This window comes from Oncorhynchus keta, chromosome 32 (genome assembly GCF_023373465.1).
Source record: "Oncorhynchus keta strain PuntledgeMale-10-30-2019 chromosome 32, Oket_V2, whole genome shotgun sequence".
Taxonomy (NCBI): Eukaryota; Metazoa; Chordata; class Actinopteri; order Salmoniformes; family Salmonidae; genus Oncorhynchus; species Oncorhynchus keta.
This window is the reverse complement of record NC_068452.1, coordinates 16,315,231-16,329,900: the sequence shown is the minus strand read 5'-3', so window position 1 is coordinate 16,329,900 and position 14,670 is coordinate 16,315,231. Positions and strand designations below refer to the sequence as shown.

At 42.3% G+C, this 14,670-nt stretch overlaps 1 protein-coding gene across 1 annotated transcript in view; it reads right to left on the bottom strand.

Moving 5' to 3' along the window:
• LOC118365165 (corticotropin-releasing factor receptor 1) overlaps positions 1 to 14,670 on the bottom strand; it is a 156,718-nt gene that overhangs the window by 60,203 nt on the left and 81,845 nt on the right. Inside the window, exon 5 of the mRNA XM_052490700.1 lies at positions 2,986 to 3,068. Within this exon, the coding sequence (XP_052346660.1) occupies positions 2,986 to 3,068 (83 nt within the window). The remainder of the gene's footprint in view (positions 1 to 2,985; positions 3,069 to 14,670) is intronic.

The window sequence follows — 14,670 nt, the reverse complement described above, 5'->3', positions numbered from 1 at the left end:
AGGGTGCCTGGGGACATGCAGGGCCTGGGTTTACCTCCAGATCACCCGTGGCACAGAGGAGGAGTAGGATGAGGGTGCGGCTAAAGGCTATCAAAACTGGTCGCCTAGAGCGTTTGGGGACAATTAATAAAAGGAGCAGATTTATGGGCGTGGTAGAGTATATTCAGGGCATAATGCACAGACATGGGTATGGTGGGGTGCGGGTACAGAGGAGGTAAGCCCAGGCACTGGGTGATGATAAGAGAGGTTGTATCTCAGGACATGCTGGTTGTAATGGGTGAGGTCACCGCATGTGTGGGAGGTGGGACAAAGGAGGTATCAGAGGTATGAAGAGTGGAACTAGGGGCTCCATTGTAAACTAAAACAATGATAACTAACCTGAACAACAGTATACAAGGCATATTGACATTTGAGAGAGACATACAGCGAGGCATAAAGTAATCGTGTTGATTGGGAGAGCTAGCAAAAACAACAGATGAGAAAACAACAGCTAATCAGCTCACACAACAACAGCACGTAAAATGGCGATGACGAGGCAGAGAGGGTCGGATTAACTACACACAGAGCCTGAGTTCACGGCTGGGGCTGACAGAAAAAAAAAATAAACAGAATGGAGTACCGTGATTAATGGACAGTCCAGCAGGCATCAGCTATGTAGCCAAGTGATCATAGTGTCCAGGGGGCAGCAGTAGATGGAACAGGGAAGCCGCCACTACGCTTGCGACACGGCGTTTAAAGTTAGTAGCCCGACGGAGGCCGGTTGAAGGCACAGCGGATGGAGTATTCGTCGGCAGACTAGTCGTGGTGGTGCGGCGGGGCGCCGTGTCGACAGAGAATCCAAGCCAGATGGGGAAAGAGGTATTGTAGAATTTAGTTTGCTAGCCGAGAGATGCGCCTGGCTCACGGCTAACTGGTGCTAGCTTCGTGGCAGTGGCGTTATAGCCAATCGGTAGCAGCGGTGATCCGGTGCCAAGGTCCAGAGTTTACAGCAAGGATCTGGTGGAGTATTGGGCTCTAGCCGTGTATGAGTGGGGTTCGGGTGAACAGCTGAGAAGGCCGGGAGGTGGGTCTCAGGGATAGCTTCGGTACTGGGTGCCACGGTGAGTGCAAGCTAGCTGTGAGCTAGCTAGCTACGAAGATCAGAAGTAGTGGTCCAGAGATTACGGCAGGAATCCGGTGCTGTTGTGGAGAGACAGTCCGATACAGGTAGACTAGCGAGTATTATCCAGGCTAAAAACAGGGCTGGTATCTGTGCAGAATGAAAAAGCCGCTAACAATGACTAAATAGCTTGTAGCTAATTAGCTGCTTAGCTTTTGGAGGTTCTTGAATGTGTTCTAAAATTGAAAATAATAGCGATTCCATATCACATTGGGTGAGGCAGGTTACCGGAAGGTATAATCGAATAAAAAATAGAAAAGAGATTGAAAATAAATTTAAATATATACGAAATACGAAAAATACAAAAGTACACGAGAGGACAAATAAACACGTCTTCACTGCTACGCCATCTTGGATACAGTTACCTCTGTATGCCCTAAAGGATTCACTTGTGACGGCTTAGTCATCCAGCATCAACAGGATGCTCATTGACAACGAAAGCAGATTGGAGAGATGAAGATTGGAACACCCACTCTATAGGACACATCATCAGTCCTGGAATTTTGTTAGAGAATGTGTGCTGGAAGAGCACATGGTGGTGCTGGTTTGATTTCTGTTGTACCACAGAATGTTTCTATTAGCAGCTGTAGCCTCAAGATTAGAGAAGAGGGCCAGTAACCAGAAAAAAAATCTGGTGTGATGTGAGCTGGTACCGGAGGGTTGCTTGTTCAGTATCGCAGGTGCTACTGCCATTGTGCCCTTGAGCAAGGTACTTACAGGAGAAGCCTTATTTTTTCAATCAAATCTATATTTTTTATGAAAATTACATGTTATCGAAGGGGTCCAGATACCTTTTTTTTGTGATTTCACTTGTTTATGAGAAACTTACCCCAAACAACAAATCAATTCCTTATTCTCGTTGTGTAGTATGGGGCCCCTGAAAAAAAACATGAACAAACTCTCCCAAAACACCCACATACGTCCTTTTAGAAAAGTAACATCTTTCAGTATAGTGATGCAGATGTTTAGATGTTGTACACGTGAAATTGTGTCATTCTGAACATTACCGCAACGTTATATTCCCTTTTGTGCAACTTGAGCTGTTTACCTTATCTAGCTGTTCCATTATCTGTGTAGCTTGCTACTACACGTAACTGGCATTTATAATAAAATAAACATAAAGTGTCTTAATAGGGCGTTAGGCCACCAAGAGCTGCCAGAACAGCTTCGATGCGACTTGGCATAGATTCCACAAGAGTCTGGAACTTCCTGTATTGCAGCACCTGCTTTCAATATACTTTTGTACCCCTCATTTACTCAAGTGTTTCCTTTATTTTGGCTGTTACTTGTAGAATGGATGGAGAGGAATCGCTTGAGTCGCAGTAAAAGGGAATATAACGTTGTCAATAAAGTTTGGAATTAAACACTTTTGTGTGTCCAACATCTTAATGACCTGCGTCACAATATTGAGACCTGTTTTTGGAGCCTTTGCTCATGTATTTTCCGGGATGCCAACGAGGGTGAGGAAGTGATTTGCTGTTTGAGGTAAGTTTCTGAAAAACAAGTGAAATCACAGGAAAGGTGCCATTTACATTAGAGAAATGAGATGTGGTTGTAAAAATGAAAAGTTTGTTAAAAAACAACTCCCACAATGCTTTAGGGGGGCTGCTCTGTGTCTGACCCTATCCAGCCAATCATGTGCGTGTTTCTGTTTGAGGGATACTGAGAATTTCTCTGCAAATAGATAGTAAATATATTTTCAGCAGTGCTTGTATCCTTAGAAGAAGAATGGAAGAATATCTTTTACTATCCATTGTAGAGAAATTCTCAGTATTCTCACAGTTAACTTTCTATACACCAATGACCATGCTACATACAGTACATACCTCATTGAGAATCTCTTGACACTGGGTGTAGTTGCCCTTCACGGCCCAAGACCCGTTGGAAAGGCATTCTCTATACACATTGTCTGCGGAAATAAAGGATTGAAAACCATGTTATAAAGTAAGCAAACATGCACCATTTTTCCTTTCGTACAAGCGGATTAAATCAAACGCAGCCTTAAAATCAGATTCTGCAAAAACCACACAGGGCGGTTGTAATTTATGCAGCTTAGATTGCTGATAGACCCAGATACACACGATCCAATCTTTAACAATGTTGCACGCCAGACCCATTTCCAAATAAGTATTGGAACTCTTGACAGTGCTGCCCCTTTTTTATTCTCTAAATAAAAAATAAAAAATACAACAAAGTCTCCAGGAATAAAAAAAACACCCACGGCTGAGATGTGTCTTTATTTGATATCAGGTGTACATGCTACATGCACACGGTGGAGGTAACGTGACTCAAGAGTAAGCAAGAGACAAGCAAAGGCACAGACTTCTAAAAGACTCTCTGCTGTGTTCACAAGGTTGCGACGGAGTAAACGACAGAGTGTTGGAGACAGCCCAAAAACACATCAAAAGCAGTCAGATCTTAAGCTAACCTAAAATAAAGACTGTCAGCTACGCTCTACTAACACCTAATGAACCATCGTAATATTACCTGACAAAGTGCAAGAAAGGAAGCATCATGTTGTTACCCCATGACAGGTTTAATTGGTTGTTCTTAAGTTGATTGACACAGAGTAGGTGGCATGCCATGCTCTCAATATGTTACATTATGTTACATCACATGAATCCTACAGACAAAACACAAAACATATCAAACGTAAGCATGACCTAAGGCCATACAATTTTGTATACTTCCTGCAATGCTCTCAAGATGGAGATCTGTACAAAAGCGAAGTAATGGGATAAAAACATTTTTTTTGATAGACTTAGATGAATCATGATAAAAAGTTAATTGAACGAGAGAAGTGTGATGCCATGATATCTCAACAATAACACTCTTGACGTGGTATACACCCCCCACCCCGCCCCAAAATAAGAAATATTTGAGATTATCAGAATTTTTAAAACGTCACGTTTTTTTGCTGGAAGGGTTCTGTATTACACAGTAGTTATTTCCGACCATTATGTAGGCTACATATACTGACCTGATCCGTGGGAGTTGATTTTGTAATACAAACACTAGTTAACACACTCTCGCACGCATTTATTGATCATTGACATCAACATTTTAACCTTCATAGTCTGTATCACTGAACACCGTCGGGACTAACCTATACATCTGTCCTACAGATTAGTTCTTTGTGGCTACCATTATACCATGACTGTCTGCCAAGAGCACCACAAAAGATGGTTGACAGTATAACATGATGTAATTAAGCATACACACGGGTCGATCTTTGAACTGGGTTGGAGGTTGGGTTGAACTGAACATATGGCATACATGAAAGAGAATGAGACAGTACACAAACACACATATACCCTGCAGAAAGCAAAGGATGGATTGTCTTCTGAAACAAACCGCTGACAATACATTTCTGCTCAACTGCTCTGGACCTCCACGTGAATGATATCATTCTTCCACCTGGATCGCCCCTATTGTGGGGTTCTGTTGTAGGGGGAATTGGGGAAGGCCTCAAGTCAATATCTTTAAGGCTGAGTAGGTATTATCAGTGGGATTCAATCATTCCCACTGCAGCTGAGAGTAGCTGGCCTTGCACCGAGCAAGGTCCTCTTCCTCACTCTACCCTGAACTTTGAGCTATAGTACACGTTCTCTGAAGGTTTAAGAATGCCATACTGCTGCTCCTGGAAATAATCTTTCTTGGAAAGATTGAGGAAAGAGCATTGAACTGAGAGGAGAATGTTTGTCATGGAAAAGATCCACAAAAACGATACAGTTTTCATCTTTTTGACTTTGAAAATCAATCATGGTGACCTTTTTCTAAGCCAACGTTCTGAATAGTTTCTCTTTCTTTTTGCTTTGTTTGAAAATGAGGTCGCTATGATGTCCAGTATCACGCCAATGTGACAAGGAACTCAGGCTAACTCACGCACAGCAACGTCCCTACGGCTAATCATTTACACCCATCAGTCCCTGTATCGATCGTAACAACTAATATCACAAACAAAGCTCCCAATAGAATGCTGAGTTTTGGTGGAGTGGGAACACTCCAATTTCAGGAGTAGATGTTTTCTCCAGAGACAGGGATCCCAGGTCCAGAACTTCCTTCCTCAAGATGGAGTCTAGAAGGTTCAGTAAATTCCAAGTCTGGAATTTCTAATCTTCACATCCTCCCTCATCTGTCGCCACCTCTCCTTCCAACCGTCTAAATAAATATAAAAATGGAGAATGGAATTCCATTAGTTAAAGTAGAGCTCCAGCTGAGAGCTAGACTTAAATTGGAAAGGAAAGAGAGGGGAGGATTTAAAGTCTGCATCTGCATTCTGCATTTTCCCGACAGAGTCAATATCTACCCTGAAGAAGAGGCTCCCATGTACCCCCTCCTGACTATAATTTAAACAGTGTAAAGGCCAGCGCAAAATACAAACTTCAACCCTTGCCAAGGAAACCACCTTGAGATGCTCCGGCACTCATTTTCAATACACAGTAATTCCAAAGATCAATCATGTTTAAACTCCAATTATCAACACCTACAGCTGACACATTGCCATTTAATGACGTCGGAGTGCCTGTGCTTTGCTACAGTTTCAATTCTTATTCCGTGTGATCTCATTCCCTCTTTCCGCCCTCCCGACCACCACGGCAACCCCCGTGGTTATTGGGTGACTCACTCTATTAACGCAGCCGACCTTCTAAACTATAATTAATCTAAATCTAGCTGAATCCCATGTAAGCCCCCGCCAGAAGCTTTAACATTCTCTCTCGCCCCCTCAAACGGGATGGGTATGTTGTGTTCCGGCACGTCTTAAGTGGGCTTAATCGACGAGCTGCCAGGCTATGTAGTAAGCATGGCAACGCAGAATAGCGAATGCTGTTTACCATTCGTTGAGGAACAATCTTTGTTACAGGGGAGAATATATCTGGTGAATACAAATGGGGTTCAATCTTCACTGTCTGAAGAGCTCTAGGAACTCTAAGAAGAAAGTGGGAAGCACAGTTAAAAAGTTATCTGAACTGAACACCTACAATCAGTTAGCCCAGCTACAAAGGAGATATATGTGAAGAAGGATCAGGAGTGGGGACCCAATTGAACGGTATAATTCCAGACTCGATCTAGGGGTGTGAAACACTAATATAAGTAAGGGAATACCCCCCTGAATTGAACAAAAATGAATGGGAAGTCATTGGCATCGGACAAACCATATACACATTGTCCAATACCACCCAATTCGACGTTGATTCATGCAAAGTGTATGGCAATTGCCAGTTGTAACACTTTAAAAATCCAACAGGTGGTGAATCCGCTCCACCTTGGTTTTTCATATTGGAAATCGAACCCAAGTCGACATCCAAAAGCAACATTTTGGATTTTTTTTTGCCAAAAACCCGTTCACCCCCGTTGCTTATCTGGACCCATTTCCAAATTCTTTCGATTTTTTTTGTCAATTACACACGTATAAGAACTGTATCAACATACTTTAGTCGTATTTTATTATCATATTTTTATTTTTTTTTTTTTTTACTTGTGCATAAAGGCATATGTTTTGTCCATTTACAATATGATTTCATAGGAAGTCAAAAGTCGAAAATGTGAACCTTTTTTAAAAAACGTATCACCCTCGTAAAAAAGTGCTTTCTGGACCGTTTTTCAAAATTGTTTCGATTTTATGTCAATTAATCATGTGTAAGAACTGTATGAATATGCTTTTGTAAAATGTTATTATCAAATTCTTTTTTTTTTATTTGTGCATAAGGAATATGATTTGTCCATTTGCAATATGATTTCATGGGAAGTCAAAAGTCAAAGTCAAAAGTCACTTTTTTGGGGGCCAAATGCTATAAGAAATTTGATATGCTCAAAAATCCTGCAGAAATGCTAAATTGACTGGCCTGTTGAACTCGGGATGGCCGGGCAGTGATAGTTGTTCCTTTCCATCACTCGTTGTGTTGATTTCATCATGTCCATTTGGTGATGTTTTTTCACTATAGAATCATATTGCAAATGCACGTGCATTTGCAATATGTTTTAATGGGCATTTACCATAAGAAATTTGACATGTTCAAAAATCCTGCAGAAATGCAAAATTGACTAGCCTGATGAACACAGGATGGCTGAGCAGTGATAGTTGTACCTTTCCATCACTCGTTGTGTTGATTTCATCATGTCCATTTGTTTATGTTTTCTCACTTTTGCAAAGTCACTGTGCATTTGCAATATGGTTCAATGGGCATGTACCATCACGAATTTGTCATGCTATAAAAATCCTGCAGGATTGCGAAATTGACTGGCCCGATGAACTCGGGATGGCTGGGCAGTGATTCTGATTCATCTCAATCTCTCGTTAGGGTTGAATTCAGGATGTCACTTTGGTGATGGTACGTCACTGTTTAAACATATTGCAAATGGAGAAGAGTCACCAGCAAGTCACCGTCCAACAGTCAATTAGATATCATTCTGACACCAAACCCACTTTTTCCAACTCGTTTAGTAGCCAACTATCACATACTTCAGAGCTGGCCCAAAATTTACAACGCCTTCGGTTCAAACCATAAAAAAAACATAAAACACATAGTTACGTTCTAGCTGCGGGTCCATTTCTTATGTTATGTGTAGGCCTAGATGAGGCGACCCCGAATCCCAAGTTTCGGCTCGATCGGTCATTTGGTGTCCGAGCAAAACCCTAATTGGTGCTGAAAATCCACTTTTTTCCATGACCTGCTACGGGGTCCTTGAATGAGCTATCGGACAGAAACGTTGGGGTCTGTCTATATGGGCCGAGACAGTCGCAATTGCACCTAGTCTTGCGACTCTGGGACATTTCTAAATGTCGTCATTTTCGTGATGCAAAAATGAATTGAAGTCATTGCAAATGTACGAGGCTGTTTTTCGGTCCGAGAACCTTCTAGAGCCACGTAACTCACCACGCACTATCGACCTGAGGTCTAGAACAGGATTCTAAAGTTTCGGAACTCTAGCTCTGACGGTTCTTTAACCTGTTAGTCCTCTATGAGCATTATTTCATTTTTGGATAAAAAGACGTGCCCATTTTAAGCGCAATATTTTGTCACGAAAAGATGCTCGACTATGCTTGGAATTGATAGTTTTGGAAAGAAGACACTCTGACATTTCCAGAACTGCAAAGATTTTCACTGTGAGTGCCTTATAACAAAAGCTTCAGGCAAAACCAAGATGTTTGAGCGACCAGGAAATGAACAGGATTTCTGCAGGTACGTTTTCCATGATCGCCTTATATGGCTGTGAATGCGACAGGAATGAACGGACACTTTCTAGCGTTTCCCCAAGGTGTCTGCAGCATTGTGACGTATTTGTAGGCATATATATATATATATATATATAAGAGACTACAATTGCCGGTGTCTGCGTGGAAATTGGTGCGCAAAAGTCAGCTACCAGTATTTTTCCATCCGAATCAGAGAACAAAGAAGGCTTCTAGGACTGCCATTTCAATGAAGAGATATATGACAAAACACCTTGAGGATTGATTCAAACAACGTTTTCCATGTTTCAGTCGATATTATGGAGTTAATTCGGAAAAAAGTTCGACGTGTAGGTGACTGAATTTTCGGTTAGTTTCGGTAGCCAAATGCATAGTAACAAAACGGAACGATGTGTCCTACACAAGAATCTTTCAGGAAAAACTGGACATCTGCTATGTAACTGAAAGTCTCCTCATTGAAACATCTGAAGTTCTTCAAAGGTAAATTATTTTATTTGATCCCTTTGCTGGTTTTTGTGAATATGTTGCGTGCTAAATGCTAACGCTAAATGCTAAGCTAGCTATCACCACTCTTACACAAATTATTGATTTTCTCTGGTTCTAAAGCATATTTTGAAAATCTGAGACGACAGGATTGTTAAGAAAATGATAAGCTTGAGAGCAGGCATATTTATTTAATTTCATTTGCGATTTTTAGAAATCGCTAACGTTGCGTTATGGTAATGAGCTTGAGGCTGTAGTAACGCGACCGCATGCGGGATGGGGCGGACTATGAGGTTAAAAGTTCCAACAAGGTTAACTAATGCAGGCAGTGTATGTCTCTACGCACCCCAATGGGTCCCTACTTCCAAGCTGTGTGTGTGTGTGATTTAGTTTTCCTTTGAAATTTTATGTGAAAAATGACTGATTTACAGTTCATGGGGGTTGCCTAATCACATATATGAAGTTTTGGAAAGATCTGACTTTTTTAACCCCTTGAAACAGCCCCTGAGACACCAATTATGGCACAGGAAGGTATAAGTCAACACATATCCTCATTGGGGTATGATTTTACAGAATCCTGAGTTTTAAGTCCTTACGTTAAGAACTGAATGATTTACACAGGGTTGAATGCACTATGTCTATCAAACTGCAGGCAGGGTATGGATATACACTTTTAGGGTGATTTTAACCACTTCCGGTTGGTCCAGGAAGCTTAGAATCAACACAGGTAGACCTCATAGTGGCCTGATGGACTGTTACCGAAGACAGGTTCATACGGCATTCATAACCCATATAGGCTTCAGGTTGAATTTAGGGGTGCAGGCAATGTATTCCTATGGGGAGAGAAGTCAATGTAAACTCTTTGAAGTAAACACCTTCTTTTAACTATTAAGGGTTAATGCCACACGGTCAAGGTTAGGCTTGCACGGATCGGGAGGACATTAGGAACGTACCTGAGGTGGAATTGTGCTTCTCACCCTTAACGGTTCTCTCACTGTCCCCCAAAAGCAAATGACGTTGTGGGGCTAGGCTTCATTTTTGGCCTACTTTTCTAATGGTCGCTGCGCTTAGACCGAGCGAGCTACGGTCAAGCGGGATATCTCGTTGAACTCGGCACGGCCTAGAGAATATGGAAATACCATTGCAGGCTCTGTGTGTCTTTAAGCACCGCACTGTCACTCCATCCTTGCTGTGTGTGTGTTTCTGTGTGTGTGTGTGTGTGACAGAGATCTTTTCTTTGACATCTGTTGGGAGAAATGACTGACTTACAGTTTATTAAGGTTGCCTAATTACACATATGACGTTTTGAAAGATGGGACTTTTTAACCCTTCAAAACTGCCACTGTGACACCATTTAAAGGCACTTCCGGTTGGCACAGGAAGCTATAAACAAACACATGTCTTGATTGACATAGCCACTTACAGAATCCTGAGTTTTACGTCTTTAAGTTATTGACTGATCTAGACAGGTTTGAATACAGTGATTTTCATAATGACAGGTTATGTGTTTCAAAACACTTTTAGGGTGATTTTAACCACTTCCGGTTGCTTCAGGAAGCTTAGAATTGACACAGGTAGACCTCATAGTGGTCTGATGGACTGTCATAGAAGACAGGTTCATAAGGCATTCATAACCCACATAGGCTTCAGGTTGAATTTAGAGGTGCAGGCAATGTATTCCTATGGGGAGAGAAGTCAATGCAAACTGTTTGATGTAAACACCTTATTTTAACTGGTAAGGGTTAATGCCACACGGTCAAGGTCAGGCTTGCAAGGATCGGGAGGACCTCAGGTAAATTCCTGAGGTCGAAATCTCACCCTAACAGTTCTCTCACTGTCACCCAAAGCAAATGACATTGAGGGCCAGCCTTCCTTTTGGGCCTACTTTTCTAATGGTCGCTGCGCTTAGACCGAGCGAGCTACGGTCAAAAATATCTCGTTGAACTCCGTAGAGAATAAAATACCATTGCAGGCTCTGTGTGTCTTTAAGCACCGCACTGTCACTCCATCCTTGCTGTGTGTGTGTTTTTCTGTGTGTGTGTGTGTGTGTGTGTGTGACAGAGATCTTTTCTTTGACATCTGTTGGGAGAAATGACTGACTTACAAAAAAAAAACACCTATCTTCGAACATCACTAATCTGTCATTGTACGATTTCTCTTAAATGACGATAAATAAATGGCTGGTTCTTTTTTTTATTGACACCGGAGACTCCTTGACTTTGACGTGAAGTGGAAAAATTATTTCTCTATTTTCATTTTGGACCTTTAATCCCAGAGAAATGGCCATAACTCAAAAACCGTTGAGGCCTAGACGCCATCTTGTTCGGGGCCAACTGCCCATTATGCCAAACCTACGCTCACCAAGTTTCATCTTCGAAATATTTTCAATTTTCGAGATAAGGCCCCGTCGTGATTCGTGATGTTTTGTCCAATAGCAATATGATTGCTTATGCCCTCTTGTGGGATTTTCTGGGACAGCGGAAAAATGACCAAAATTTGATTATTTTATAAAACGGAAGCCGAATGTCCGACAAAGTTCATTTGATGACTTCCCGGTAGGTCCGGCCCTGCCGCTCGGCCCGATGCTGTCCGCGAATTTTACAAACGTTTTCGGACATCTAGTAAGGGACCGTACTTTTGCAATATGGACTTTCTCACTAACCATACAGCAAATGTCAAAATGTTCCCTTAAGGTATGGGATGAAACATCTAAAGCGGTGTGAAACGATAATACCAATCTAACCTATCAGCACCATGTATGAAGGAAACGTTCTGCCAAACTTTCTGCCAAAGTTCTTCAGCTTCAGGCTGGCCTGTACCCTTCTATCATCCACGCTTGGGTTATCCATAATGACGAGTACACTGAGCCAAGAGAGAAGCAATTGGAGGTTAGTCAAGGACTTTGGCCATCAGTTGTCTCAGCTCTTCCCTCCCAACTGTTTGTCTCCTAACAGGTGTAAGCTCCATTGGACACCGACGGTAATGTGACGAGTACTGTGCTAGTCGATCACTCCAGCTTAGACCAGAGGGACTAAGGAAGGGCCCAAAACAGCTTCTGTAAAGCTTGAGCAGATTGGGGCCAGACAGTGTTTCTGGACAGGATGTAGAGGTGGAATGCAACAGAGCAGTGACTGGAGAGTTGGGCTGAGTCGTTCAGGGGTGGCGGTGGTGGTGTACAAGGTTGGAGAACTGACTCTACTGACTGTGTCGATATAACAAGGGGGAAATACAGAGAGAGAGAGGGTGTGTGTGAGAGAGGAGAGAGACAGAGACAGACAGACTATAGGCATCGCTGTAGGCCAAATTGACATGTGTTGATGGACATGTTATAGAAGAGACCTGTGAGACTGGGGGGAAGAGAGAGAGAGTCCAGGAGATGACATCTTTCCACCTCTTTCTTTCCAATTTATATCCATCACTCTACTGGAGTCTTGACTTGAATCCTTTCTGGACTATTATTGTCCTTTTCCTCCTAGTCCTCCCTGCTTGGAGGTTGAGTTGATTTCGATCACACATACACAACTCAATGCCTGTTGTAATTGTTCCTGTCACCATTTCCCCTCATTTCCATTTTCTCCCTCTCTTTCCACTCGTTTCTGCCTCTAATGCTACCTATACTTGGTAGTGTATTGATTAGACATATAAAAGCCAAGGGCTTCCTTAATTGGTCCTGTCAAACCATGAAAGAGCTCTGTGATCATTCACATGCACACGCACACACGCACACACACACACACACACACACGGTCCTGACAAAGTGCTGGGCTGAAGGCAGGGCAGACCCATGGATCGATTAGTTAATAGAATATGGTGATGTAAATTGGCAGGAGAATGATTCTAAGTAACTAAACATGAATCATCATTTAGTTAAAGTAATTTGATTTACGATGACACTGATGGGTAATCAAGGCATTTATCAACTTGTAATTACATTGTTCATGAGCATTGATGAGCATCAATAAATATTGAGTGTGTGGTTAAATTTTTGTGGAACTGGAGGTTGATCTTCTTACGTTTCTGCAACAAAGATTGAGATTACTGGTGTGCTTCCAGAACTGCCATGGTGTCACGACTTCCTCCGAAGTCGGTCCCTCTCCTTGTTCGGGCGACGTTCGGCGGTCGACATCACCGGTCTTCTAGCCATCGCCGATCCACCTTTCATTTTCCATTTGTTTTGTCTTGTCTTCCCACACACCTGGTTTCAATTCAATCAATTACATGTTGTGTATTTAACCCTCTGTTCCCCCCATGTCCTTGTCCGGTATTGTTTGTTGTAAGTGCTTGTTATGTCTGGTGTGCGCCGGGTTTTGTACCCATTTATTGATTGTTCTGGTTTCCGGTGGGTTTCTACTTTTAAACTGCGCCGTTGGAGACACAGTTTTTGCTCTCCTGCGTCTGACTTCTCTGCCGCCAGTACGCACCCCTTACACATGGCTCATTTAAAGACAAACCACTACAAAGCCTTTTTAAACGCACACTCAATTATCAACTTTTTAGTTACAAAGTTCTGACTAACTTTGATTTTGGGGTGAAATGTCCCTTTTAAAAGATGTTTGACAGTGTGTAGATAATATTACAAAACAGGACCAGACCATTGCATGTGTCCAGATATCTACCTTTGCTCATCTAATATATCAGCTACAGTGTGGTTTGGGACCATTTAAAATGACAGAGAAGCAGCTCCCAGCAGTTCATCATCATTCTATTCTTGTCAGGAAATTTCATAAATTCAAATCTGTGTCAGGAGAGGGGGGGGCATTTCCACTGAGAACTTCTGGATGAGTAACAGACTGGGATAATTGCTCCATTTTTAGAGATCAAAGTCCTTTCCTTCAAATCAATTGTAATCAATTCTGCTCTGATCATCTGACTATACCACTGGAGGAGCTTGATGGTGTTTGCGCTGGCTTCAGACCAACCTTGATTCCCTCGGGAGATAGTTCATCGTTTTGATAATGCACTGGGAAATGATATCAGAAATCGTTTGGAGAAACATTTGTAGACCTCCACAGGTCTGGTTCATCCTTGGGAGCAATTTCCAAACACCTGAAGGTACCACGTTCATCTGTACAAACAATAGTAAGCAAGTATAAACACCATGGGACCACGCAGCCGTCATACCGCTCAGGAAGGAGACGCGTTCTGTCTCCTAGAGATGAACGTACTTTGATGCAAAAAGTACAAATCAATCCCAGAACAACAGCAAAGGACCTTGTGAAGATGCTGGAGGAAACAGGTACAAAAGTATCTATATCCACAGTCCTATATCAACATAACCTGAAAGGCTGTTTAGCAAGGAAGAAGCCACTGCTCCAAAACTGCCATAAAAAAGCCAACGGTTTGCAACTGCACATGGGGACAAAGATCGTACTTTTTGGAGAAATGTCCTCTGGTCTGATGAAACAAAAATAGAACTGTTTGGCCATAATGACAAGCCGAAGGGCACCATCCCAACTGTGAAGCACTGGGGTGGCAGCATCATGTTGTGGTGGTGCTTTGCTGCAGGAGGGACTGGTGCACTTCACAAAATAGATGACATCATGAGGGATGAAAACTATGTGGATATATTGAAGCAACATCTCAGGACATCAGTGAGGAAGTTGAAGCTTGGTTGCAAATGGGTCTTCCAAATGGACAATGACCCCAAGCATACTTCCAAATTTGTGGCAAGGACAACAAAGTCAAGGTATTGGATTGGCCATCACAAAGCCCTGACCTCAATCCTATAGAAAATGTGTGGGCAAAACTGAGAAAGCGTGGGTGAGCAAGGAGGCCTACAAACCTGACTCAGTTACACCAGCTGTCAGGAGAAATGGGCCAGAATTCACACAAC